This window comes from Melozone crissalis, unplaced genomic scaffold, assembly GCF_028551555.1.
Source record: "Melozone crissalis strain CALT ecotype California unplaced genomic scaffold, PUWL_Pcris_2 ptg000129l_1, whole genome shotgun sequence".
In the NCBI taxonomy this organism is placed as follows: domain Eukaryota; kingdom Metazoa; phylum Chordata; class Aves; order Passeriformes; family Passerellidae; genus Melozone; species Melozone crissalis.
The window spans coordinates 802,090-829,715 of NW_026535903.1; the positions used below are offsets into that span (position 1 = coordinate 802,090).

At 54.7% G+C, this 27,626-nt stretch overlaps 1 protein-coding gene across 3 annotated transcripts in view; it reads left to right on the forward strand.

Annotated features, from left to right (window-relative positions):
* The window catches only part of TBC1D16 (TBC1 domain family member 16), a 30,438-nt gene extending 6,123 nt beyond the window's left edge, over positions 1 to 24,315 (forward strand). Inside the window, exons 3-13 of one of the 3 annotated variants that reach the window (XM_054293168.1) lie at positions 1,118 to 1,493; positions 1,614 to 1,664; positions 15,566 to 15,763; positions 17,509 to 17,656; positions 18,653 to 18,820; positions 20,076 to 20,224; positions 20,972 to 21,106; positions 21,729 to 21,915; positions 22,239 to 22,418; positions 22,902 to 23,048; positions 23,540 to 24,315. In XM_054293168.1, the coding sequence (XP_054149143.1) occupies positions 1,118 to 1,493; positions 1,614 to 1,664; positions 15,566 to 15,763; positions 17,509 to 17,656; positions 18,653 to 18,820; positions 20,076 to 20,224; positions 20,972 to 21,106; positions 21,729 to 21,915; positions 22,239 to 22,418; positions 22,902 to 23,048; positions 23,540 to 23,785 (1,985 nt within the window). In that variant the 3' untranslated portion in view covers positions 23,786 to 24,315. Of the gene's footprint in view, positions 1 to 1,117; positions 1,665 to 15,565; positions 15,764 to 17,508; positions 17,657 to 18,652; positions 18,821 to 20,075; positions 20,225 to 20,971; positions 21,107 to 21,728; positions 21,916 to 22,238; positions 22,419 to 22,901; positions 23,049 to 23,539 lie in introns of all 3 variants that reach the window. The other 2 variants (XM_054293165.1, XM_054293167.1) reach the window with 2 other exon arrangements.
* Positions 24,316 to 27,626: the final 3,311 nt, after the last annotated feature.

The following is a 27,626-nucleotide window of genomic DNA, read 5'->3' on the forward strand; positions in this document are numbered from 1 at the left end:
GATGGCAAACCCTGCCCTTTCTCTCTTTTTCTCTGCACCCTGGGCTCTGAGAAATGAAGGGGTGCCAGTGAGGACAGGGCAAGGTGGTTTTGTGGAACGCTCAGGAAAGCCATCCACAAGCTGATCCATCAGCTCTCCTTTTAGTAGGAAGATTAGTGATATTGCTCCTTTCCCTTCTGGTCCAGCATGGATTTACTGGTTCAGTAAGTCCTTTTGAGCAGTCAGAAGTTGTCATGTGAGGACAGTAACTTCTGTTGCTTGTTCACATCCCTGAATTGTTCAGGAAATCCAAGTATCCTCTTGTAGCTGTCATTGCTGGTGAAGGGAAAATCCAAAAAGCCTGATTGTGGCTGCATGCACTGGAGTAAATGAGGATAAATCCCGCTCTGTCCTTTTATTCTCGTCTGTTCCTGTGCTCTTTCATGTTCTCATCAAAGACCTGTGGCTCTTGGCTTAGCTTCACAAAATGAATTATTCTCTGAGCACTGACCCTTGCTTTCCTTTTGGTGTGGGTGTCTTCTTTTTCCATTGGCTTCCCATAAATACTGTAGCCCTTCAGCTACACTGAGGTAAATATTCTTGAGAAATCAATGTTCTGCTGGCACTTGAAATTGTTTAACTAAGAAACAGTAAAACTTTTTCATGTGGGAACATATTTTATTATTTACTCTTGATTAGTAAATCTGTCCAGGAAGTCCAAGTATTTGCATGTCATTTCTGTGTTCAGTTAGGCCAGAGGGAATTCAGGCTGTTCAAAAGCCACATGCAGACTTGAAATGATTTGCAAATACTGAATAATGCTGAGCACTCTACAATTCCTCTGACAGAGTTCTGTCCTGGTAAATTAAAGGGTTTGTTTTGCCCATGTGGAGTGGCTGTGAAGCAGCAGGAATCATGGAATGGTTTGGGTTACGGGGCATCACCTGAAAAGGGAGGGTCCTGAGGAGCATTCATGCCATGGGCACCTTTCAGCAAACCAGGCTGCTCAGAGCCTCACCCAGCTTGGCCTTGGCCATTTCCAGGGATGGAGAGAGACAGGGAAGGGGAAATTTCAGGGCAACGCGGCTCCCTTACGACGACTCCGCATCCCAACCGCTGCTGCTGTGCTCTCTCTCAGGCTACCTGTGCTTGTACATGGAGAAGGACGAGCTGCTGGGCGCCACGCTGATGCTGGCCTGGGTGCCCAACTCGCGCATCCAGCGGCAGGACGAGGAGGCGCTGCGCTACGTCACCCCCGAGGGCTCCCCGGTGCGCAAGGCGCCCCGCAAGCGCGGCCGGGGCCCGGGCCCGGGCACCGCGTCCCCCCCGCAGCACCGGGGGGCGCCGGGCCCCGGCGGGGACTCGGAGGGGCCCCCGGTGTGCCAGCCCCCCGGGGACGGGGCGCCCTCCTCGGAGCGGGAGAAGCCGGCGCAGAGCGCCCGGCCGGCCCCGCGGCCGCCCCGCAGCGACTCGGGCACCCCGTCCACCGTCAGCTCCCAGGAGGAGCCCTGCAGGTCCGAGGGCACGGAGGACGAGGGCTCCCTGGAGCTGTCTGCTGACGATGTGAGCAGGGACAGCACTTTTGACTCTGATTCTGACGCCTTCTCTTCCCCCTTCTGCCTCTCTCCCATCAGTGAAGCCCTGGGGAAAAGCAGCAGCTCCGTGTTCATGGACAGTGAGAGCAGGTGAGTGCATCCACCCTCTGGGTGCTGGGAGGTGCTGAAGGGGGTTGAGAAACTTCACGGTGGCATTGAGCTCAATGCCCTGTCTTGCTTCAGACTCCTATGGAGTTTACGGGAAACTGTCAGCCAGTTCTGCTTCTGCTGAGTGAACCCTGGCCCCAAACATCAGGGCTGTGTACGTCCTTGCAGGTGAACTGTCTTGAACCCTGGAAGCAGCACTGCTAAACTAAACGGGTCCTTTGTTGGCCTAATTGGCTCTGCTGAGGATCTGAGCTTGTTGCTTCTCGTGCAGAGCCACATCAAAGGGCCCTGCTGACTTCCTGAGCCGTGGGCACGCCTCCAGGCCCTGTGTTGACACGAAACCTGGAAACCTGCGTGTGGGAGCCTGTTTTGCTGCAGTTCAGAACGTGGTCCCACTTCAGACAGATAAACATTCATTCTTGCATGTCTAACCTGGGTGTTTCAGTCAGTGCTTCCCAGTCACCTGCAGTAAACTCCACAGGGGGATGAGGGCACCTTGGCAAGGGAATAAGGAGCAGGAAGGCACCCATATAACTCCCTGTTTCCATACCCAGTGGTTCTGACTCTCTGGGCCCTGCCCTGTTGCTGTGTTACTCGTTCCCATCTCAGGGAGGATGGATGTGATGCATTCCTGAAGCACCATGGGGATGATTTTTAGGCTACAACTCAACTTTGGAACTACACCTGAAATGAGGAGAAACGAGTTCTCCTTAGTGCGTGTCAGCAATGCACAGCCTGCACTGACAGTTGAAGAGGTTCTGCCTCTATTTTGTGGGCTGATCTCAAGCCCAGAGAATGCCAGTAAGAACGAGGCTTGTGAGGAAGTATTCTAATGCATTCAATTCTCTCTGGATATTTAAAAACCCTTCTGTGAGGTGATGTCAGACTTTGTGTCAGCTTTGCATTCAGGATGTGCCCAGGGTTTGCTGGGCTTGAGCTCTGCAGCACCTGTGCAGTGGGGTGAGTGGTGGCTGTCCCATCCCATCCCATCCCATCCCATCCCATCCCATCCCATCCCATCCCCTCCCATCCCATCCCGTCCCCTCCCATCCCATCCCATCCCATCCCATCCCATCCCCTCCCATCCCATCCCATCCCGTCCCATCCCATCCCATCCCATCCCATCCCATCCCATCCCATCCCATCCCCTCCCATCCCATCCCATCCCGTCCCATCCCCTCCCATCCCATCCCATCCCATCCCATCCCATCCCATCCCATCCCCTCCCATCCCATCCCATCCCACCCCATCCCATCCCCATCCCATCCCATCCCATTCCCTCCCATCCCATCCCATCAATAAAGTCCAGCCTTTGCCAGATCAGTGGGTGAGAGAAGCCCCAATGAGCAGGAGTGAGATGTGCACAGGCTGGCATCTCCTGTCCTCGTGGAGGGATTGTGAAGCACAGGAGTGTGTTATTACCCCGCTGTAGTGGTGGGAAGTGGGAAGAGTGATGGACACGTTTGGAATAACATCCTGGCTGCTGAAAAGCAGGAGGCTGAGCTCATCCTGGGGAAACCCCAGCCCTGGCGTGCTGTCCCAGGAATGCAGTGGGCTTGGATTCTCCCACAAGGAGCTGGTGCAGGAGGGTCCCAGGCAGCGTCCAGTGAGTCAGGAGTGCTGTGGCTTAACTGTGCTGCAACACTTCTGCTCTGAGCTGCAAATAGTGTCAGGAAAGGAAGGAAATTCGGTTTATTGCATCTTCTGAGCCTTGTCTGTGAATTCCTGCGGCATTTCCCTGCCCTCTGCCGGCCCTTCCTCACTGCTGCTGGAGCCCAGACAGCTCCAGCCAGGCAGAGCCGGCTCTGCACACACAGCCTGCTTGCTTCTGCTTTTTCCCTTCCTTTTTAACCCCCGTGCTGCCAGTCTGAAGCCTCACACGGTGCACATGACACTCACAATTGGCAGCAGATTAATAAAACAGAGCTTTTGTTGTTTGGGACTTTTGACTTGAAAGGGTTTTGTCCAGTGTGTGCATTTTTGGTGCCAATTTGTTCTTCCCCATTGAGCCGCCTTCCATGGAATCTGCAGGATCTTACAAGCTGTTGAGTGGGAGATTTTGCATGGAATCCTTGGCAAAAGTCTGGTCAAAAAGCATCTCATATTTCCTGCTTTCATGTCAGCATTTTGGGGGACGGGAGATGCTGTTTCAGAAGTCACTACAAACATGGGAACAGCTTCCTTGTTTCTTAAGGGTTTGTTTTGGTTTGGGTTTTGCTGCTGGCTGCTTCCCCTCTGAGCCAGAATTGGAGTGGGAACAAAGTTTGTGCTGCTGGCAGATTGTTTGAGCTCTCTTCCCTCCCCACCTCCCAGTCACCACCTCCTCTCTGCCAGGAGTTTCTGTTTCTGGTTGTTTCCCTCTGCTCTGGGAGCTGCTGCAAAGACAGCTCTGCTCTTCCCTGTGCTTGTTGCAGAAGCTGGAGGAATGTGTTGCATTTCAGTCCAGCCAGCTTCCTGTGTGGTTGGATATCCTCAGAAACTGAGGAAGGGGTCACTGTGGAAGAGTTGGGATGCGCAGGTACGCTTGGATCAGATGAGAGCGGGGACTCTGTGAGCTGCTTGACAGAATTCATGTGTCACCAGGAGTCACGAGTCACATCTGCCTCCTGCAGTGTCCCCAGGGAGGTGGCCTGGCCACCTGGGCGTGAGGGAGCCACAAACTCTGCAGGGTGTGCAGGAGGAGGGAGGGAGGCGGGCTGGGGAGCCCAGGATTGCACAAGTAAGGCAGTTGCAAGTCACCAACTCGCCTGGTGGAACATAAGGAAATAAAAACGTGTCCATTGTTTTTCCCCCTCTTTGCCTCTCGGTTTGACAGGCTGCCAGGGGTCCCACGCAGCGATTGATGCATCCTCCTCCCATTTACACAATTCCTGGGCTGGGAGCAGCGGGAGTGTCCCAGCAGCAGCACGCACACTCCTGCTTCTCTCTTTGGACCAGCCTGGCACCTCCTGCAGGGTGCCCTCATCCCTCAAGGAAAGGTGGCCTTACTGTCCTGGGGTTTGTGTCCTTCTTAACCCTCAGTGCTCCCTGCACGTGGCTCCTGCAGGAGGCAGCTGGTGTGGGGAATGCCTGCACTGATGGCAGCTGTGTCAGGGCGTGAGTTTCTGTGCAAAAGGAGGGATTCTGGAGATAAAATCATTCCGTTCCGTCCCTTCCCTCCCCTGTCCCCGCTGTTTGTTGGCTGTCAGGAAATGTTTGCCTTGTGGCCTGAAGGACACAGTTCAGGGCAGCTGCTCTCTGTGCCCAGCTCTGGCTCGCTGCTGCCTTGGGAAATTCCTCTGCTCCCATTTTCCCCAGCAGTAAATTGAAACTAAAAGGCTTTTGTTACATGCAGGCGACCAAACAGCATCTGACACTTCTGTAACGTCCATCCTCTGATGCTGCTGGAGTTATTGAACTGACCGTGACATCAGATCTATACAGTCGGTTCTGGAAGCACTTAGTGCTCTGAGTGGGGTTTGGTTTGGGGTGGGGTTTGTGCTGTGCCAGAGTGATCCCTGGATAGCAGGAGCTTTCGTGGGTGCTCAGGAGGCTTTTCACTCCTCAACTGCCATTGCTGATACCTCACAAGCACCACAGCAGTGCTGAAGAGGAGATGCACACGCTGGCATTGGTTCCTTCACTCCCTTCACCTTGGGATGTTGGCCAGTACAGTCACAATTTGGACTGAGGAGCCTCGGTGTTGGAATTGTACGAGTGGAGCTTGGGGCAACATCTGGCCCGAGGCTGGGGCTCCACGAGCAGCCCCACAGGTGCTGGGACAGAGGCCAGCAGTGCTCCCAGAGCTCGGGCTGCACAGGACGGGCAGAAGGGACGTGGTCAAGGTGGAATCAATGCAGGAAGGAAGCGTCTTTCATGGAGATCGATCGTTTTAGCCGGCGGTAATAAAAATAACGAAACGCTGGCATAATGGAGCTGGGTGATGGTGAGTTCTCATGTTCTTCAGCAGACATGAATTCATGTGGCAGATCGATCACAGACAGCCCAGACGAAGCTCAAGCACAGGGAAAAACTCCTCTGGCGTCGCAGCTGATGCAATTGTTACGGATGTGTTGCACATCCTGTTGTTAAGCCGCTTCCCAGGAGCGCATCAGTAAATGAGCTGCTCCAGGAGCCGGTGGGAGCAGCGCAGCCATTGCATCATCTTGTTTGGGCAGCTCACCTGAAGGGCTGAGAGCCGTTCCGACCTCTGCAGCAAAAACAGGAGGCAAAATTATAAGGGAAATGAGCTGAAATTAGAGTCAACTGGCAGGAGCTCTGGAGTCATCAAGAGATTGGGAATTCATCGCTGTTGTAACAGAAGTGATTATATTGGAACCAGGGGAATTGGTCACAGACTTTAAAATCTCCTGTAACTTCTTGCAGCATCTCAGTTTTGAATTAATTCAGCCCTGGGGAGGAGCGAGGTGGGTACCTGGTCCAGGCTTCAATTCCCCAGGACTTGCCTGAACTGGTGCCACTTATGATGTAAGACAGCGAAGCTCCTAATTCCATTTGTACCCAAACCCATGCCTGGGAAAAAACATCCACAAATCCTTCTTCCATCAGAGGGATAGTCCTTGATCTCTCCTGTTTGTATTGTGGGGTCAGTGTAAGCTTTCCTAAGGGAGGGGTGGTCTGTGTGGGGCTGGGCACTGGGAAGGGGAGCTGGCCTGAGCCACCAGCAGCACTGTGTAATCAATTAAAATTATTCCCGGCTGCAAAGCTGAGAAGGTTGGACAGATCCAAGAGATTGCAGAGGCATACGGCTCTATCTTGCTTTATATAAATATTTGAACAGCAAGAACATTAATTATAGCAGGTTTGTTTCTTCCCTCTGTTGGGTTGCTGCCAGATTTCATTGGAAGAAAACAGTGACAGCTAACTTGGGATCGGGAATTGCAGCTGAGGGGTCCCTTTATTTGGGATGTCAGTAGGGAGCAACAGGGGTGGTCCCCATGAGGGAGACCCCAGGGCAGGCAGCAGGAGAAAGAGGGGAACAGAGGGTCCCCTCTGCCCCCGAGGCTCTGGGGCACCGGGCATGGTTCAGGTCTGCTCAGGGTGCTGGGGAAGGCCTGAACGCCGTGGGCAGGCCCGTGGGGCTTTCTGTGGAGCTGTGGATTGTGGCTTTTTCGTGACTGTGGGTCGCTGCCACGGCCTGTGCCTGTGACCATGGCCATAGTTGATGCCTGTGCCCGTGAACCTGGTTGATGCCCATGACCGTGGCCGTGGCCGTGACCATAACCGTGGCCATGACCCATGCCCACCGCCGGTGCCTGTGACTGTGGACGTGGTCGATGCCCGTGTCCATGCCCGTGATTGTGACCCTGGCCCGTGGTGGTGCCCATGGCCCCTGACCGTGCCCTTGACTGTGCCCGTGACAGCGACCGTGGCTGTGGCCGTGCCCGTGATAGTGACCGTGACTGTGGCCCGCGGCCCATGGCCGTGGCCCGTGACAGTGACCGTAGCCGTTGTCCCGTGGCCGTTGTCCCTGACCGTGACCGTGACGGTGCCCGTGGCCGTGTCCCGATCCGGGCCCGGGGCCGGTCGGTGGCGCGGCGGGGCCGCCAGGGGGCGCGCTGTGCCCAGCGGTGCCCCCGGGACCCCCGGAGCTGCCCCCCCCCACTGCCCTCAGCGCGGCCCAGGCGGGAGAGCCCGGAGCCGTGCCAAGGTTTGGGTAAAAAGGGACATTAAACCCCATCCAGTGCCACCCAGTGCCACCCTGCCATGGCAGGGACATTAAACCCCATCCAGTGCCATCCAGTGCCACCCAGTGCCACCCTGCCATGGCAGGGACATTAAACCCCATCCAGTGCCATCCAGTGCCACCCAGTGCCACCCTGCCATGGCAGGGACATTAAACCCCATCCAGTGCCACCCAGTGCCACCCTGCCATGGCAGGGACATTAAACCCCATCCAGTGCCACCCAGTGCCACCCTGCCATGGCAGGGACATTAAACCCCATCCAGTGCCACCCAGTGCCACCCAGTGCCACCCTGCCATGGCAGGGACATTAAACCCCATCCAGTGCCATCCAGTGCCACCCAGTGCCACCCTGCCATGGCAGGGACATTAAACCCCATCCAGTGCCACCCAGTACCACCCTGCCATGGCAGGGACACCTCCACTGTCCCAGGTGCTCCCAGCCCTGTCCAGCCAGCCCTTGGGCACTGCCAGGGATCCAGGGGCAGCCACAGCTGCTCTGGGCGCCCTGTGCCAGGGCCTGCCCACCCCGCCAGGGAAGGATTCCTTCCTCATATCTAGATCTAAATCTACTCTCAGTTTGAAACCAATCCCCTCTGTCCTGGCACTCCGTCCCTTGGAAACTGACTTTCCACATTTCTTGTCAGCTCCTTCAGGCCCTGCAAGGTCACACTGAGCTCACCCCAAAGCCTCTCCTGCCCAGGTGAACAATGCCAGCTGTGCCAGCTGTGCCAGCCTCTCTGAGGCCACACTGAGCTCACCCCAAAGCTCCTGCCCAGGTGAACAATGCCAGCTGTGCCAGCCTCTCTAAGGCCACACTGAGCTCACCCCAAAGCTCCTGCCCAGGTGGGCAATGCCAGCTGTGCCAGCTGTGCCAGCCTCTCTAAGGCCACACTGAGCTCACCCCAAAGCTCCTGCCCAGGTGGGCAATGCCAGCTGTGCCAGCCTCTCTGAGGCCACACTGAGCTCACCCCAAAGCTCCTGCCCAGGTGGGCAATGCCAGCTGTGCCAGCCTCTCCTCCCAGCAGAGCTGCTCCATCCCTGGCACCATCCTGGAGCCTCCCCTGGGCTCTGCAGCAGCTCCAGCTCTGCAGGTGGGGTCTCACCTGAGGGGCACAGGGGACAATCCCTGTCCTGCTGCCCACGCTGGGCTCAGCCCAGGCTCAGGGGGTTCTGGTTCCAACACACACGGCCAGGGAATGACCAGCACTCCCCAGGGCTGCTTTCACCTTTTCCCTGGATATTCTTGCGTTTCTTCTGTTATTTATTTATACAATCGCAACGCCCAGAAATCTGAATGGAGAGCAGAGATAAATGGCACTGGCAGGTATCCACAGCTTTGTGAGGGAAGAATTGCGTTAAGTGAATCAAAATAAAGAGCATGTCCCCTCCAAAGCGCCACAGTATATGCAAATAAATCTGCACGGCCTCTGTCTCCTTGGCTCGGGCCTCGCAATTATCCCGGCATTAGGCATTTACAATAACTCTGGAACATGCTTTTAGGCAGCGCTCCTCTTTCCTCTCCCTTTTCTGCTACTTGAAGCAAGCCCTTCCCTTGGGAAATCCGCATTGTCTTGTGGAAACAGCGAAATCCTCCCTGGGTGGTGCCGGCTCAGCTCACGCTGGGGCAGCAGCAGGGTCCGGGCAGTTGGTTAACTTTGCCACTAAAATGTCCCCCTGAAATTCCCCGTTCGCTGCTCAGAGCCAGGAATATAAGAACAAAGGTATTCGGCAGGTCTTTCAAGGGAGCGGCGGTTTGAAGGCTTGATTATAATTAGCATAATTAGGGGAGAATTTTATTTTTGCATGGATTGAACTGAAAGGGAAAAAAGCAAAACAATCCATTGATTTTAAAAATAAAATAAACATGGGGAAGAAAGGTCTCCTTCTCCAGACTGGAATGGGCTGAAAAGCAAACATTCTTTTTCGGGCTTTGCTGAGAAATCACTTTTTCCATCTAAGGAATTTCTTTTTTTAAAGTGTTGCATTTAGATTGATTTATTAATGAGTGTAAGCCCAGGCATGAGGTGCCCCTTCTCCGTACGGATTGCAAAAATCCACCACTGAGCTTCTGGAACATTTTCCTCCCTTAAAGTGAGGGTAACATTTGCATCCTTGAGCAGTGTCCGCTCGCCCTGAGTGATTTGTTGTGTTTGGCTGCTCGGAGCCGTGTGTGTTTTATTCCTAAGCATCAAACCGCTCATTCTGTGCCCTCTCTCTCCCTGCAACAAGAAGTCACAGAGGAAACCAGAAAAACCTCACTTGGGTTTACCTGAGCAGCTACACCTGTGTGGAAGTGTCAGCTGTGAAGAGAGATTGTTTGTCTCCTAGCTGGAGCTAGATGTGTGTCACATTCCAGGCTTTGGGGAAAGGAGGTTAAAACACCCATTACTCCACTACAAACTTCTGCTTGTTTTTTTGCCTTTTCCATTTGCATTCAAAATCATGAACTCAAGGACTCTGGGTTTGTTTTGTTTTCCTTTTGCTTTAACTCCAGCACTGGGGGGACCCTTTGCAGGGTCTGTTTTCCTAATGCCCCCTTGCTGGCTGGAATCACTCAGCTTCCCCTCCAGCCTCCAGGGCTTGGAGGGATGAATGAGGAGCAACAAAGCCCCGGTGTGGGGAGGCTTTCACCCCTCTCGGGCATGGGGCAGGACGCTGGGTGCCCTGGCCGCTGCTGTCACCAGCGTCTGGGATGGAGATCCGTGTTCTACCTGTGCCAGGTGCTGGGAAGCTCTGTGAGGGCGGGCAGGGCGCTGGGAGCACGGATTGCAGCGGCCCCGTAAAGCTGAGCAGATCGGTTTGATCTTTATTTCTCAAGGACAAACCAATTACGCCCGTCAGAAGGCAGAGCTGCATAATCGCGTTTGCCGAGTCCCTCGCCGTGGCGCAGCGTTTGTTTGTCGGGCTGGCGCTGGCAGAGCTGCGGTGAATGCCCAGCCCCGTCCCTGGCGCTGGACTCGCCGGCTCGGCCCAAGGCCGGAGGTGCCTGAGGAGCCCCTGAGCACGCTCCGGCCAGGGACCCTGTGCCGGCCCCGAGGGGAGGGAGGACTGCAGCGCTTGCGGATGCGAACGGCCTGTTCCGGGCTGTTGTTAACAACAGGAATGCGAGGAGCGACTAACAGCAATGCGCTGACTCGGACGAGCGCTTGGATCTGCTTGCCGGTGCCCTGCTTGAAAGGACACAATTATTTTCCGTGACTGTTTATTTTCCCTTCGCAGCGAGCTAAGCCACGCAAGTTTGTCGGAGGCAGAGTGCTCCTAATTTGGTCTCCAGTGACCTCTGGCGCCGTGATTGGCAGCCCGGTGTCAGGGAGGAACTTGTGCCTGGGAGATAGAAACGAGCAGAACAAATGCCGTAGGACAGCTCGGGCTCCCCGGGGGACACGGGCTCAGAAAGGTGAAAGAAGTGCAATTACAGGAGGTTTTCGGCGCAGAAAGTTAATTAGCTACTAAATAGCATTTAGTGCCGTTCGACGTGGGGAAATTTATGTTTTGAAAGCAAACAGATCAATGGAAAGCCTGTGGAACAAGCTCTTGGAAGGTCCATGTTGACATCCGTGTACTTTGTACTGTAACAGCCTGAGTAGTTTTTCCCAGGTTTCCCCAACAAATAGGAGGAATTGTTGGATTTGTTTCCCACGTGTTTGCAGATGTATAGAAATGCTTCCACGTGAGGATGCTTTGGCATTTCGTTTTAGAAATCCTGGCTTTCTAAATCCAGGCTATCGAACACCTTGTTCCCTGGTCACCGTGGTCAGTGGAAATCGATTTGGGTTCTCTGAGGCACAGAAACTTCAAGTTCCAAATGTTTTCAGCAAAGGGTGGCTTTAACACAGCTCTTAGCGTGGTCACTCGTCTGTGCTGGTCAGTGTGACAGCAGCATTCCCTGTCTGTGGCTGGCTCTGGGTGCCACACTGTGGGAAGCTGGTGCTGTCCTGTGAGTGTCCTTCCAGCCCTGCTCTGCAGAGCGAGCAGACACATTTCAGCATCTCCTTTTTAATCCTAAATTACCAGTCTGGTTTCCTTTGCATGTCTTTTGTGTCACTGAATTCAGCACGTTCCAGTCTATAATATATGTATATTGTCAAGGACACTTTTTTATCAGAGCAATGGATTTGGGTTCCAGAAACTCAATATTACCTTACTCTGTACAGCCACTGTTCTAAATTTTTAGGCATTTCAGGATAGCTTTGAACTTTTATTGGCAGATTATTTGTTTGAAGCTGTCTGTCTTAGCAGCTGATGCTGCCAGGAGCTGTTTCACCTTGCTGGGAAGAAGAGGAACCCAGAAGGTCAGTGCCTGTGGGGAATAGTGGAGAAACAGAGAAATGCTAACCCCTGGGGAGGAAAAGGGGCATGTAATTCCCATTACATGGATGCTCATACATTATGATGATACTCATTGTCTGTAAATGATGGTCCCAAGCCGGCGTGCAGGAATGCTGGGGCTGTGGGAGCTGTTATTAGTGACTGATGGGGAGGCAGCTCCAGCAGCAGGGCTTGGCTCTGGCAGGAGGCTCGCTGGGAATCAGGTGGTGCACGCTGACAGCTTGGGTAACTGCCACATCATGGCTGCAGCCTTCAGCCCCTTTCTCCCTCATAATTGTGTTTGTCACATCACATCGCAAAATGAGTTATTAGGTCTTTGTTGCTGAAATTGGCTTCCCAGGTAATCAGGGCAGGTCTCTGGAACAGAAATAATAATTGGGTTCAGCTCTCTCTGTGCCGTGGGTGTGTTCCAGGGCTTTGGAACAGTGGGCTGGGTCCCAGTGCTGCAGGTTGAGTCTCACCTGAGCTCCTCGGCCGGGCGTGCGAGAGGTCCCGAGGGGTGGGAGGGGGTGGTGGCTCCTTGGGGCTGCAGAGGCTCCAGGAATGTGGATATGGTTGGCCGCTGTAGTTGATTGTAGAGTGGAGAAAATGCATCAGCCCCTGTTCTTAGTCCCAGGCAGGAATGGGATGTGTTTTGGGACAAGAGTGGTGGGACTTGGCTGAGGGCAAAAGGCTGAAGTGGAATCACAGAATCACAGAATTGTTTGGGTTGGAAAAGCCCTCAGACATCGAGTCCAATCCTTCCCCCAGCACTGACCATGTCCCCAGGTGCCATCCATGGGGCTGTTAAATCCCTCCAGGGCTGGGGACTCCAGCACTGCCCTGGGCAGCTGTGCCAATGTCTGACAGCCCTTTCCGTGGAGAATTTTCCCCCAATACCAACCTGGCCCTCCCATGGCACAGCTTGAGGCTGTTTCCTTCTGTCCTGTCCCTTTTTCCCCAGGAGCACAGCCCGACCCCTGGCTGGCTCCACTTTTCTGTCAGGGAGAGAGAAGGTCCCCTCTGAGCCTCCTTTTCTCCAGGCTGAGCCCCTTTGCCAGCTCCCTCAGCCATTCCTGGTGCTCCTGCCCCTTTCCCAGCTCTGTTCCCTTCCCTGGACACGCTCCAGCCCCTCCTTGACCTTCTTGAACTGAGCACATGAACATGGCTGGAGTTTCCTGACCCAGGTTTTCTAATCCCCCTTGATTTTTTTTCCCTGTCCCTTTTATTCCCGTGGCCCACTGCACTTGTTGTTTTGCTGACCAGTGCTGTGTACTAGCTGGTGCTCTGTTTTTCCTGGATCCCACAACCCAAAGTCTCTCTGGAATGTTCCTCCAGCTATTTGCATTGCAGTGCTTCAGCTCCTGCTTTTATGGGGTGCTCTGGGGTAAATTCCTCATCCAACAGATAGAATAGTCTGACAAACAATAAACTCTTCCTCTGCATTTGTCTGTCTTGAGTGCCTGGTGAGAGGACTCCCCAAACCCCACAAGATTAGCAGAGATCATACTGCTTGTTATCACTACAGAATGATCTCAATATTAAAATTTTATTTAAAAGTAGTCCAGAGATTAGAGTGTTTTCAATTCTTTTTCAATCAATACGTACAGGACAAAGTCATTTTAGGCACAGTGTGGGTTTTTTCCGAATTTCCCCGGTGACTCAGTGAGCACCAGCACGAGGCGCTCCTGTCCCTGCTCTGTGCTGTGAGAGCGTTTGTGTCCATTGGCCCCTGTGAAGGGCAGGGAGGGCACAGGTGTCTCTTTCAGATTCCGCCCTCTGCCTCAGCGAGAACGCCGCAATTTCCCCTCTCTGCTCAGCCCGTGCCCCTCGCAGGGCTGCGGCCCTGACACGGGAGGCTGCCGTGCTGGGGGTGCGTGTGCGAGCTTGTCGCCGCCGCCGGATGGGAACCGCAAACATTTGTCTTGGAGAAGCATTTCCGGAGGTTCCCCCGGTGCCAGGGCTGTGCCCGGCCTCTCCTGCCCGCAGGTCTCAGCTGGTGCTGCTGCTCCTGGGGCAGGTTTGGGTTTGGAGCAAGGGAACTGCAGCTGGACATGCCGTGCTGAGGAGCCACAGAATGCCCAGCATCAAAGCCAGCTCTACTGGTCACTCATTTCTTGGCACCTCTCTGGACATCTCTGCTGGTCATTTCAGATGATGTTGTTGAAGAACTGGCTTGTGGACCTCTGTGACCAGGACCTGCATGATCCTCATACCAACCCATCCTCTAAGCCATTCCTTTGCCATGTGGACCGGCTTCTCTTTGCAAGAGTTTTAGAAAACGCGTTGCCTCTGCTTAATCTTTGAGTTGGTTTGAGTCATCTCTTCCAGGAAAATCCTGTGTAACCAGCTGTGGCTGTTATGAAGTGTTGCTCCGTAAATACCAGCTGCTCCTAGCAGGCAGTCCGGCCCAAGTGTCTTGTACCAGCACTCTTGTTACATCTGTGTTAATGTTAGATACTCCGTGTTTCAGAGAGTGTTACATTTTGCCACCTTATCAGAAAGTAATGCTTGATTTTTCATAAAGGCCAGTACAATCTTCATGGAAAAATCCCCAAGGCAGGGGATGGTGTGCCTTGGTCGATGGCATCCTGGTGTCTAACCTGGAGTGGGTTTGGATGTGTGCTGGGATCCCTATGGCCACATCCCTTCTGAGTCCTCATCCTCCAAACGGCCTGAGTGTGAGTTCTGCTTTGCTGCTTTCTTTCCAAAAACCGGAGCAGCAGAACTTCCCAGAGAGCCTCGAAGCTGCTCCTTCAGCTGGAGCCAACCAGCCTTGGTCTCATGCAGTGCCACAGGGGCAGGAAGGGGCTGGGGGAGCTGAGTCCCACCCTGGAGCAGGGCTGGGATGAAAATGCCCCAGCTGGCTGGGCTGTCCAGAGTCCCAGAGTCCCAGAGTCCCAGAATGCGCTGCCCAGGACGCTGCTCCTGGGGAAGAGGCCCCGAGCCAGGCGCGGGAGGCGCACGGATGTGAAGTGCATGCTGAGTGTGTGATTTCCAGCCTTCAGTGCCCACATTGTTGGATAAGAGGATTAGAAAACACCACATAAAGTGGCCTTGCAGGGGGCTGCTTTGTACCTGCTCCGGGCCTTGTCTGGCAAACCCCAATTTCACAGCAGAGCCCATTCAGAGCCCGCGCCGAGATTGTTCACGTGCATTGGCCTTTTTACGAGCCAAGGGGTCACAGTTTCACATTCGCTTCATTCCCAAAGCACTGATAGTTTTCGTTTGGGATGGGGGCTGGTGGGGACATGGGGGCTTTTTGAGTCTGAGCTCAGTTTGCATTTAGAGCTGGAGAGCTGGGGTGGATTGGGAAAGGGTTGGGTTCACTCTCTCTACTTTGTGGTGGATTGAAGAGCTCAGGTGTGATTTCCCAATCCTAACTCTGCCAAGGTTCAAGATTGCAGGTGGAAGCCATTTGTCTGGAGTTTATCGCCATGAATCCAGGAGGTGTAATGAGAAACTCAGGTTCAGGGCAAACATCCTTGGATCTCGCTGGTCAAAGAGGGAATTTCCCTTATGAGATCTCAGGTCCATGCTGCTGTTGGAATGTGCTCATTCCTCCTGTCCCCATCCTGATGTGCAGTGGCTGAGCTGGACACTCAGGGCATTGCTTGAGCATCTTCATTTTACCTTCTCAAAAGTTGGTGTTTTGAGGAATGGGTTTGGCTCTCCCCAGTTCTGCATGCAAGACTTTAGGAAAAGGCCAAAACCAGGATGCTTTTTGGGATGGTAGGGATTAATTTAAATAAAACTAATTTAGTTGGTGAATGAATGCCGGTTTCAGACCTCTGACTAACAGTTTTTACCATGGAGCATCTGTGACTGGTGCACATACCCACAGCCTCCCGTGGCTGACGGGGTTTTTGTCCCCACGCTCTGCCCACAGGGACACGTGTGACAATCGCACGACCTGCTCCACCAGCTCTGCCTCCAGCCTGGACACCAGTGCCCAGTTCCAGGAGAGCAATGGGCAAACGCAGAGCACCAGATGGGATGAGCAGCAGAAGGTATTTGCCCTCGAGCAGGTGTGTGGTGTCTTCAGAGTAGACCTGGGACAAATGAGATCCCTTCGCCTTTTCTTCAGGTACTGGATCCTCGTGTGAGCTGTGTGTGAGCTGTGTGTGAGCTGTGTGAATCATGTGAATTCTGTGTGAGCTGTGTGTGAGCTGTGTGAATCATGTGAATTGTGTGTGGGCTGTGTGTGAGCTGTGTGAATCATGTGAATTGTGTGTGAGCTGTGTGTGAGCTGTGTGAGCTGTGTGTGAATTGTGTGTGAGCTGTGTGTGAGCTGTGTGTGAGCTGTGTGTGAGCTGTGTGAATCATGTGAATTCTGTGTGAGCTGTGTGTGAGCTGTGTGTGAGCTGTGTGAATCATGTGAATTGTGTGTGAGCTGTGTGTGAGCTGTGTGTGAGCTGTGTGTGAGCTGTGTGAATCATGTGAATTCTGTGTGAGCTGTGTGTGAGCTGTGTGTGAGCTGTGTGAATCATGTGAATTGTGTGTGGGCTGTGTGTGAGCTGTGTGTGAGCTGTGTGAATCATGTGAATTGTGTGTGGGCTGTGTGTGAGCTGTGTGAATCATGTGAATTGTGAGTGAGCTGTGTGAGCTGTGTGTGAGCTGTGTGTGAGCTGTGTGAATCATGTGAATTCTGTGTGAGCTGTGTGCGAGCTGTGTGTGAGCTGTGTGAGCTGTGTGTGAATTCTGTGTGAGCTGTGTGTGAGCTGTGTGTGAGCTGTGTGTGAGCTGTGTGAATCATGTGAATTGTGAGTGAGCTGTGTGAGCTGTGTGTGAATTGTGTGTGAGCTGTGTGTGAGCTGTGTGCGAGCTGTGTGTCAGCTCTGTGAATTGTGTGTGAGCTGTGTGCGAGCTGTGTGTGAGCTGTGTGAGCTGTGTGTGAGCTGTGTGAGCTGTGTGCGAGCTGTGTGTGAGCTGTGTGAGCTGTGTGTGAATTCTGTGTGAGCTGTGTGTGAGCTGTGTGCGAGCTGTGTGTGAGCTGTGTGAGCTGTGTGTGAGCTGTGTGTGAATTCTGTGCGAGCTGTGTGTCAGCTCTGTGAACTGTGTGTGAGCTGTGCATGCTCCATGCTGGGGCTCTGGGCAGAGGTGATTTCTGCAATCCTACCTGGAAGCCTTTCCAGAACAATTGTCTCCAGGAAAGTGAGTGTCAGCCTTCCCGAGGAGAGCCTCTGAATTACAGTTACACAGTCGAAAGGATTTTATTTTTAGTAAAGTAAAGGTTGCTCTTAGCTGTCATACCATAAATGCTTCAAATAACCTGGGGATATGAAAAACATCTTTATCTGTGGTACCTTTTCTTTTGCCTGCCCCTCACCAGGCTCCTCTGGAGTCTTGCTGCCGTCAGCCTCTGCAGTTATCTTTCAAATTATTACAAAATTTATTTCAAATAATTGCAAAAACATTTTCACTCCCTTTTTTTTTGCTCTCACTCCCTGTTTCTTTGGACAGAGCTGTGTGTGAGCATGTCTGCACATCCCTAGGAGCTGACTTTGTGTACTGCTTTCATGTTTCTGGGGCACACTTCCTGTGGTTTTTTCTCCAGGGAAGACAAATTTTAATTCCTTCATGTGAAGGAAGGGTAAAAATAGTTCTGCTACCAGGCACAAGCGGAGAAAATTGTCACTATGACCATGTCATACAATCATGAGATGTCTCGGCTGGAGTGACCCATGAGGATCAGTGAGTCCCAGGGGTGTGAAGCTGCCTCTGTGCCCTGTTGGAAGGGACAGCCTGGTGTTGCTCTGTCCCTCCCCATGTCCCTGCTGGTCCCTCGTGGTGCTGGTGGCCCCTGCAGGTTGCTCTCCGTTGTTCCCACAGCGATGAGGCGTGCACCTGTGGGCAGCTGGTGGTGGCGAGCAGGGAGAGCCAGTACAAGATCTTCCACTTTCACCACGGGGGCCTGGATAAGCTGTGCGAGGTGTTCCAGCAGTGGAAGTACTGCACAGAGACCCAGCTCAAGGAGCAGGTACCCGAGCCAGGGGTTTCACACGTGGGTTGGTGTGCTGGAGAAATGGGGCGTTGGGTTCATGGCAGCAGGAAGCTGCCAGGTGCTGGGTGCTTAGGGTGGAAGTGCAAACTGGGCTCAAGGTGTCTCTTGGAGCTGTCTCCATCCACTCCTGTTCTACCTGTGGAATATGGGGGAACGTCATCCAGAAGATTTGCTCGGTGATTTTGATGGACATGACAGGTCAGCAGTGTCCTTGAGGCACAGAAGGTGCCTGGAAATCTGCAGAGATAGGTTGGAAATGGTGTCAGAGCCTTTCATCCATCTTGTGACGCATAACATTCCGTTTGGAGAATGTTTTGACAAGGCATCTTGCCATATTTTGTTCAATCTACATACAAATGTGATAAGAGCTCTTTAATTATCTGTTTAAGATATTGTATGTGCTTATTAGAAACAGTGATTTTTAAATTTCCATCCTTCCCACAGAGCCCCCCGCTGCTTTTCTTATTACGGTCGCATGGGCTCACTTTTTGCATTGAGCAACCTTTGATTTTTAAATTAAATGTCAGCTGCAGCCTTGCACTGGGATCCTGAGTGCCCTCAGAGAGCCTGGCAGCGCAGCTCCCCGCTCTCCTAACAGCAATCCCTTTGTATATGGCCAATCATATGTAATTTATTGCAGGCATTCCTGGCAGGGGCAAGTTTTGCTGTAAGCAGCATTAATTCAGTTTCAGGTCAGGGATAAGATTGAAGGAGGAATGGAAACTATTTTTTTTTTTTTTTAAGATGAAGCTGTTTGGTGGTGGATTTTAATTATTCTAATCATTCTTGTTAATGTAATGGTTGGAATTAAAAAAAAAATAAAAACCAACAAAAAAACCAACAGAACCTTCCCAAGTGCAGCTCCTCAGTGCTTAATCCCCCGCGAGCCACGCAGAGGTTTCGCTGCTCTGGGTTCCACACTGTGCTGCTCTCGCTGGCTCCTGTGCAGCTGTGCTTTGCTCTCCCCCTCAGCAGCTCGCAGATGAGAAAACCTGCATGCAGTTCTCCATCCGCCGGCCCAAGCTGCCCTCCTCAGAGACGCACCCCGAGGAGAACTGCCAGCAGCGCCTGGACGTGGCAGCCTGGCTGCAGCACCTCAACGAGGCCGGCCAGGTGGAGGAGGAGTACAGGCTCAGGAAGGTGAGTGCGGGCTCAGGAAGGTGAGTGCAGGCTCAGGAGGGTGAGTGCAGGCTCAGGGAGGTGAGTGCAGGCTCAGGAAGGTGAGTGCAGGCTCAGGAAGGTGAGTGCGGGCTCAGGAAGGTGAGTGCGGGCTCAGGGAGGTGAGTGCGGGCTCAGGAAGGTGAGTGCAGGCTCAGGGAGGTGAGTGCAGGCTCAGGAGGGTGAGTGCAGGCTCAGGAGGGTGAGTGCAGGCTCAGGGAGGTGAGTGCGGGCTCAGGAGGGTGAGTGCAGGCTCAGGGTGGTGAGTGCAGCCTCAGGAAGGTGAGTGCAGGCTCAGGGAGGTGAGTGCAGGCTCAGGGAGGTGAGTGCAGGCTCAGGGTGGTGAGTGCAGCCTCAGGAGGGTGAGTGCAGCCTCAGGAAGGTGAGTGCAGCCTCAGGAGGGTGAGTGCAGCCTCAGGAAGGTGAGTGCAGGCTCAGGAGGGTGAGGGGCTCTCTGTGCTCTCTCCTGTGCTAGATGTGAGGTCCCAGGGCAGCTGCAGGAGTTTGTGATCCTGCCAGGGACAAGAGCTGGGCTTTTGGGAGGATGGAGACCTGAGTGAAGCCTTGGCTGTGGGACTGGATTCCCACCTGGGCATGTTCCTGCATCACCTGCTCTAGGTGACCCTGCCTTTGGAGTGGATATCTCCAGAGTCCCTGCAGCCCTAACAATTCTGTGACTCTGTGGTGGGGAGCATTTCTCTGACAGAGGAGCTGCCCCACCTCTGCTGCCAGTTGGAATCAATAAACCGAAGTGCCCAGTGCCTGCTGTGTTTGCAGCATGGGTGACCAAGGCACAGAGAGCACTGGAGATTGCTGGAAGAGCTGAGATGGTTGGAATAGCTGAGACTGCATGAACTGAGATGGTTGCATGAACGAGATTGCTGTATGAAATAGCAGGGCTGAGGGGAGCACAGGCCCAGGCTCTGAGACAGAAGTTTGCAGGGCAGTGCAGTCTCCAGGATTTGGGATTAAGCCGTGACATGAGAAAGACACGTTAATCATAGAGCCTCTCCGGGGGTGGTTATTGACATTGAAATGAGCCTGATTTGTGTCTGGTCTGGGAATAGAGGGCCAGCACTTTCCCTCTAAACATGTGCAAATTGCAGGAGCTTGAATCAAGGCGTCACTTGTCAGGAAAGAGCTGCAGAGGCACCAAAGCACAGCAGCGGGCAGTTGCCTGTTGCTGTTTCTGGGAATGCCGAAACTGTACCAGCCATCATTTTGCTCCTTCTTCCAGGCCATTTTCTTTGGTGGGATTGATTTTTCCATCCGTGGGGAGGTGTGGCCCTTCCTGCTGCACTACTACAGCTACGAGTCCACCTCAGAGGAGAGAGAGGCACTGAGGCTGCAGAAGAGGAAGGAATACTTTGAGATCCAGGAGAAAAGGTAACAGACCATCACCATCCTCCCCTGCTCATCTTCCTTGGGCTGGGCTCACAGTGACACCTCAGTCTCCGCATCCTTTGCATGAGGAGAGGCTGGATAGAGGAGTGGGAGGGATGGGGAAGGAGGTGCTGGGCACTGCTGAGGCTCTGGAGCCAATGTCACAGAGCTCAGACATTTCCTGACCTGGGTTTTGGGAGCAGCCTTGTCAGAACCGCGCAGGGAAACACCTCACAGTCAAGGCTTGGGTTAGAACACTGATGGTGAAATTGGGATCTTATATTTCTTTATGAATAAAACGTGCATTTAAAAAGGGGATGAGAAGGGTTATGTACTTCCAGAAGGTTGATAATGCAAGAATTGTGTGTTGTTAAATGGAGGTGGGTACACTGAAGCTGGAGGGACACAGTACTGTTGATAATCAGGAGACGATCGAACCAGAGTGCTGAGTTCTGGTGTGCTGAGTTCCAAGGGGCAGTGGAGAACAGAGTGTGATGCTTCTGAAGTGTTTATTGCAGCGAACACAACATGTCACCCTGTTTGTAACCCAGGAGGCTCCTTCCAGTAACCCCCTGGGACAGACAATCCACTGTTCTGGGCAGACCTGCTGGTCTGTTATTCAGGTGCTGAGGAAACTCGGTACAGGAATAGTTTTTCTCTGCAAACTAAGACTGAAATGAGGCTTTTTGTTCACTGTGGCAATCACATTCCTGTCGTGGCTGCCCTGTGCTGTTGCTGTGTGGTTCCCAGGCTGTCCATGAGTCCCGATGAGCAGAAGGATTTCTGGCGCCAGGTGCAGTTCACGGTGGACAAGGACGTCGTGAGGACCGACCGCAGCAACCAGTTCTTCCGAGGGGAGGGCAACCCGAACGTGGAGACCATGAGGTGGAGTGGCTGATTCCAGTCTCCTAACAACCACGTCCTGCTCCCCGTTCCCAGCCCAGGCTGCCTTGGAATGCTGCACTGCACCCACCGTGCCTCTGCAGCCACGGGCTGGAACAGCAGGGCCTTCCCAGTGCTCCCGCTGCTGCTGCAGCTCCCTTCTGTGCCCTGTAACCCTGCTGCCGTCCCTGAGCTGCCCTGCACACACAGGCACAGCAAAGGTGCTGTGGTAGGGCCGTGGGCTTGGCTCTGTGGTTCTCCTGGTGGGGTAGAGGACAAGCACACCAGAGTCTGCTCCATGACAGTGTGACTTGTAAAGGTGTGACCCCAAAAGAGCTGGTTTTCGTCCAGCAGCATGGCTTGGAGCTTTATGGGTGTATTGGGCATCATCTCTCCTTTCCCATGGGCTATTCATTTCTGTCCTCCCATCTTTTAAAATTCTCATTTTCTGTTCATATTTTGCTGTCTGTGAATGCCAAACCTTTTCCTGAAGTCTGTGCCACATGGGGTTTGCGGCTGGGTTTCCCTGTCTGCGTTACAGCACCTCACATGAGGCCCTGCGTCCCTGAGATGAGGCTGTCACCTGCCCTCACCTGTGCCCTCTGCATTTGTGTCTCTGCTCCAGGAGGATCTTGCTGAACTACGCAGTGTTTAACCCAGCCATTGGCTACTCCCAGGGCATGTCTGACCTGGTTGCCCCACTCCTGGCAGAGGTCCTGGATGAGTCTGATACCTTCTGGTGCTTTGTTGGGCTGATGCAGAACACGATCTTCATCAGCTCCCCCCGGGACGAGGACATGGAGAAGCAGCTGGTGAGGCTGAGTGCTGGGCTCCCTTCAGTCCCCGGTTCCTGAGCTGGGGGGCTCCAGCATGCCAAATCACACTCCAGAGCCACTACACCCTCGGGGCGATCCTTGGGGTTGCCACGTGCAGGGACTTTGGTGATCCTTGTGGGTCAGGATTTTCTGTGATTCTATGGAAATACCCGGTGGGTAGAATGGATGCTGAGGCACCCCAGAGGCAGTTACATCCACCCTTCTTGTGAAGGGGCAGCTGAGAGAGAAGGGCCGTGCAGCTCTGCAGCTCTGGGGTGCCGAGGATGGCTCAGCCCCGGTGTCCCTTGCTGTCCTTGCAGCTGTACCTGCGCGAGCTGCTGCGGCTGATGCACCCGCGCTTCCACCAGCACCTGTGTGCCCTGGGGGAGGACGGGCTGCAGATGCTCTTCTGCCACCGCTGGATCCTGCTCTGCTTCAAGAGGGAGTTCCCCGAGGCCGAGGCGCTGCGCATGTGGGAGGCCTGCTGGGCTCACTACCAGGTGAGGCACATCCTGGCTCAGTGCTCGGCCCCGGCTCTGCGCGTGTCCACAAAGGCTCTTCGCAGCAAAGCAGCCAAAACAAGTCGGGCCTGGGACTATGGCAGAGGTTTATCTGTGTAGCAGGAGGAGGGAGCCCTGCTTGCCTCTCCTCCTTGGGGATGTCTGGGCTTCACAGGGAGGTGTTTCAGGAAATGCTGAACGCCCACCTCTGAAGTTCAGGCTTCGCTTAGCTGGGAAATGTTTTCCCAAAAATCTGCTCTGGGGTGCAAACACTGGTGCAGAGCTTGCTGCTGTGCTGTGAAGGAAAGAGGCTTTGGCTCAGCTGTGGTTCAGGAATCCCCAGTAGCTCACATTCTCAGCACTGGGCAGAACTGAAGGGAGCAAAATCTCTCACCAAGGAGCCGCCTGTGGAGGGTGGGAGGTGAAGCCAGAGCTCTGCCTCCACCTGCTGTACAGCAGCCCCTGTGTTTGTTCCCGTTGCAGACAGATTATTTCCACCTCTTCATCTGCGTGGCCATCGTGGTGATTTACGGGGACGACGTCATCGAGCAGCAGCTGCCCACTGACCAGATGCTGCTGCATTTCAGCAACCTGGCCATGCACATGAACGGGGAGCTCGTACTCAGGAAGGTAAATGCCCAGCTGGCAGTGACTGGGGCCATGGGGTGAGCTGTGGTGTGTGTGTGGCAGCCCCTGTGACCTGCCACTGTCCCCAGGGCCCCGGGTAACCCTCAGGTGTTCGGCAGGACACACCTTTGCTGCAGGCCAGGCAGCCAAACCGGAGCATGGGGTGGGATGGGATGGGAGGCCACCCCAGCCCTGCGTGTTGGTCCCAGGTGAGGGATGAGGGGTGATTTTGGTGTTGGTCCCTGGTGAGGGGTGAGGGGTGATTTTGGTGTTGGTCCCAGGTGAGGGATGAGGGGTGATTTTGGTGTTGGTCCCTGGTGAGGGGTGAGGGGTGATTTTGGTGTTGGTCCCAGGTGAGGGATGAGGGGTGATTTTGGTGTTGGTCCCTGGTGAGGGGTGATTTTGGTGTTGGTCCCAGGTGAGGGATGAGGGGTGATTTTGGTGTTGGTCCCAGGTGAGGGATGAGGGTGCCTTTTCCCTCTCTGTCCCTCCAGGCCAGGAGTCTGCTGTACCAGTTCCACCTGCTGCCGCGCATCCCCTGCAGCCTGCACGACCTCTGCAAACTGTGTGGGACGGGCATGTGGGACAGTGGCTTCATCCCCGCCGTGGAGTGCTCTGGGCACCACCCAGAGTCCGAGAGCTGCCCCTACGGGGGGCTGGTGGAAGAGTCTTCTCCTGCAGCAGGAAGTGAAGGCAAGAAGGGCCTGAGGACACGGGACGTCTTTGCCTTCCGAAAATAGCGGAGAGGAACAGGGTGCGACGGAAGGGCAGGGAAGGGAAGGGCAGGAAGGATGTGCACAGGGGAAAATGTCAAAGAAAGAAATGGAGGAACGGCTTGTCAAGGCTCCTGAGAAGACTGGAAGGTGTGCAACGGAGGAGGAGTTCAATTGCTCTGTAGGGGAAGTTCCGTTGCGTGGGTGATGGAACCTGAGAGAAAGGCATCGACCCCGGAACTGTGTTTGGATTTGATTTTGTTAGAAACAAGCTTTTCTAGGTTTTAACAAGGAGTTTTTATTCTGCCTCTGGGACTGGACTGGTTAGCAACCAGAACTTTCTCACCTGCTGGTGAGAAACGAGAGCACCCCGGGGATCCAAGGCCAACCAGAAGTGTTGGTGGGCAGGTGGCAGGAGCAGGGCCAAGGCCACTGTCCCCTCACCCAGAGCACACCTCTCTGCTTCAACCAAACACGCAGCTTCGTGGCTTCTTTTTAAAGCCATAAAAGCCATTTTAATTATATTCTGCCAAAAATAAAACTGCAGAGCGTTGGGATTGCAGGGCAGGTGTCTGCTTTGTCAGCAAGCAAGGACCGGTCACCTCGAAGTCTTGTCTCTGACCTTTTCTGGTTTTATAGGATACACTGGCTGGCATGATTTTATTCCAGTTTTATAGAAAATGGACTGCCCCAGGTCTCAGAGCACAGCTGCCCAAAAGACACCGCCCAAAGTTCCCTTCTCCATGAGATATTGGGAAGGAATTCTTCCCTGGGAGGGAGGTGAGGCCCTGGCACAGGTGCCCAGAGCCTCCTGCTGCCCCTGGATCCCTGGCAGTGTCCAAGGCCAGGCTGGAATAACCTGGGATGGTGGAAGGTGTCCCTGCCATGGCCGGGGGAGGAGTGGGATGAGCTTTAAGGTCCCTCCCAACCCACACCGTTCTGTGATTCTCTGACATTACAGCAAAGCTGTTTCCTTATGCTGACAGCTGCAGACTTTAGTACTTTGGTCTGTTGTTTCCAGTATGTTTCCCATTGTGTTTCCTTTGGCTCTCCTCAATTACTGAATATTTACTGTCCTTGCCTGTCACTGCCACAGCCCGTGGCACAAACAGCCCGTGTGGGTTTTAGGCCCTTCACTCGGCGCCAGGGGGGCTGCCAGTCCCGCATCCCAAAGTGAAAATGAAACTTGCCGTGTGGCAGTGGTGTTTGCTGAGCTCTGTCTGACAAAGGTTTCCCCCAGGGTGTTTTTGGAAGGACAGTGTTTCTCCCCATGCCTGCAGTAAGTTTTGCCAGCCAGAAGCGGAGCTGGGGCCTGGAGCCCTGTTGCCAAAGGTTCTTACCAAGCCCTCCACAGGCGTTTCCTGAGCCAGCATTTGTGCCAAACGGAGCCAGGGGAGCACTTTCCTTGTGGGGGTGGCAAAGCAGCCGAGGTGGCAGCGGGCTGTGCCTCCCTGCATCCCTCTGCAGCCTTCATGCATCCTCTGCATCCCTCCCTGCATCCTCTGCAGCCCTCCCTGCATCCCCTGCAGCCCTCCCTGCATCCTCTGCATCCCTCCCTGCATCCTCTGCATCCCTCCCTGCATCCTCTGCAGCCCTCCCTGCATCCCCTGCATCCCTCCCTGCATCCTCTGCAGCCCTCGTGCATCCTCTGCATCCCTCCCTGCATCCCCTGCAGCCCTCCCTGCATCCCCTGCAGCCCTCCCTGCATCCTCTGCATCCCTCCCTGCATCCTCTGCATCCCTCCCTGCATCCTCTGCAGCCCTCCCTGCATCCCCTGCATCCCTCCCTGCATCCTCTGCAGCCCTCGTGCATCCCCTGCATCCCTCCCTGCATCCCCTGCAGCCCTCCCTGCATCCTCTGCATCCCTCCCTGCATCCTCTGCAGCCCTCCCTGCATCCCCTGCATCCCTCCCTGCATCCCCTGCAGCCCTCCCTGCATCCCCTGCAGCCCTCTGTGGCTGTCCTGCCCCTGGCACTCCCTGGCTGTCCTGCCCTGGCCCTGCTGTCCCCACATTGCTGTCCTTGGCAGCTCAGTCCCAGCCCTGCCTCTCAGGAGTTCTGTGCCCTCAGCAGCCCGTGGGGACCCACGGGCAGAGCTGGGTGGGTTCCTGCACCTGACAAGCACATTTCCCTCAGAATCCTTGAGCAAAGCCGTACCCAGAGCTGCCCTGGAGCCCGTTCCTGCTGGGCAGGGAAGCAGCACCAGCCAAGAGCAGAGAATGGAAGGAGCCCTGACCCACTGAGGGCAGCGTGCCAGGGGCTGCCCGGTGAGTGGCACAAGGACAGCTCAGCTCCTGGTTTGTGTGCCTTCAGTCCAGAGGATGGAATGCTTGCCCTGGATGGAAACCCCTGGGAATGGCACAGCTCCGGGCTGCAGGGCACCAAGGCTGCAGGGCACCGAGCTGCAGGGCACCGAGCTGCAGGGCTGGGCTGGCCTTGGGCAAGGGACACTCCTGTGAGGGCTGGGGCTGCTCCCGTCTGGGCAGGGAGCTCGTGGAGATTTGTGTTTCAGTGACAATAAAAGTTGGTGTGAGGCTTCTGTGTGTCCATTGCTGTGCAGGCTGGGGACAGCAGACACCGTCCCCCAGCTTGAGCTGCCCCTCAGGGACGTGCTGGGTGCCAGGGCTGCGTTGCTGTGCCCAGCTCTGCTCCTGGGCACCTGTGGCACCTGGTGCTGGGTGCCAGGGCTGCGTTGCTGTGCCCAGGCACCTGTGGCAGCACTCGGTGGCTCCATCCACGTGGAGGCTCCAAGTGGCGGTGCCTGAATTCAGGTCAGAAAAGGCACACGGCAGAAAATGCCAGAAGCATCTTGGTGGCGCAGGGACAGGTGCCAGCTCCCCAGGGGGACAGCGGGAGGCAGAGACTGCCCTGTGCCACCTGCCAGACCCGTGTGGCACGGGGACACAGCCCCTCCTGGCCTCCCCACTCCCTGCATGGGCTGGAGGCACCACAAACCCCTCCCAGAAGGGCCAGGGCTGCTTTTGCTGCAGCACTCGTTCCCAGCCAGTAAAAGACAATAGGAAGAGATGAAGTAGATAATTTGGAGCGTTATTTTTCCACTATTAAAATGTCATTCAGCAATGTGGAAATCACTCAGGATTCGTTCAGTTAAAGACTCTGCACTGCAGCTTTCCAGCATGGGGAATGAGCTGGGTTCTGTTTGAGGCAGGGCTCGGCTCTGGGTGGGCATCCTTGGCACCATTTGCCACCCTTGGCCACTCTGCCACGCCTGCTGTCCCCTGGGTGTCCCAAGAGACCCCAGGTGTGTGTCCCTGTGCTGCCCACTGAGCTCCCCATGCCCCTGGCACACACTGAGCCCACTGTGCCCTGGTTGGGACACAAGGGGATGGAGCTGGTCCCCAAGGGCCAGCACTGCTCTCATCCCAGTGACCCAGTTCCAGTCTCAGCCTGTCCATTGCCTTGTGATGCCTTTATTTAACGCACACTGGAGCTCCACAACCCTGTGAGCTTCTCTGGGGGGACACAGGGTCAGTGAAGCCAAGCTGGATAGCCTGGGACAGCGCTGGGAGCAGCCCTGGGATTCCCTGCAGTGCGAGGATGGCACATTGGACAGGGCAGTGCCTTTCAAAGGTCCTTGTGCCCCATCCCCGAGACCTTCCTTTGTGACACTCTTTGCCATCTGAAAAACCCCCAAGGAACAAGAAACCAGCCAGGCTCTGTTCCCTGCAGAGGAGGAAGGAGGTGCCAGGAGCAAGGACCCTCACGTGGCATCTCCCCAGCGCTGCCCTGAGCGTGGCATTAGCCCAGAGAGCCCAGAATAGCCCCTGGCAGGGTAAATATCCCTGTAAGCCTCTTTAGGCCAGCCCTGAGCTGCCACATCCTCCTGCCTGCCGGGGGAAGGGAGCAGG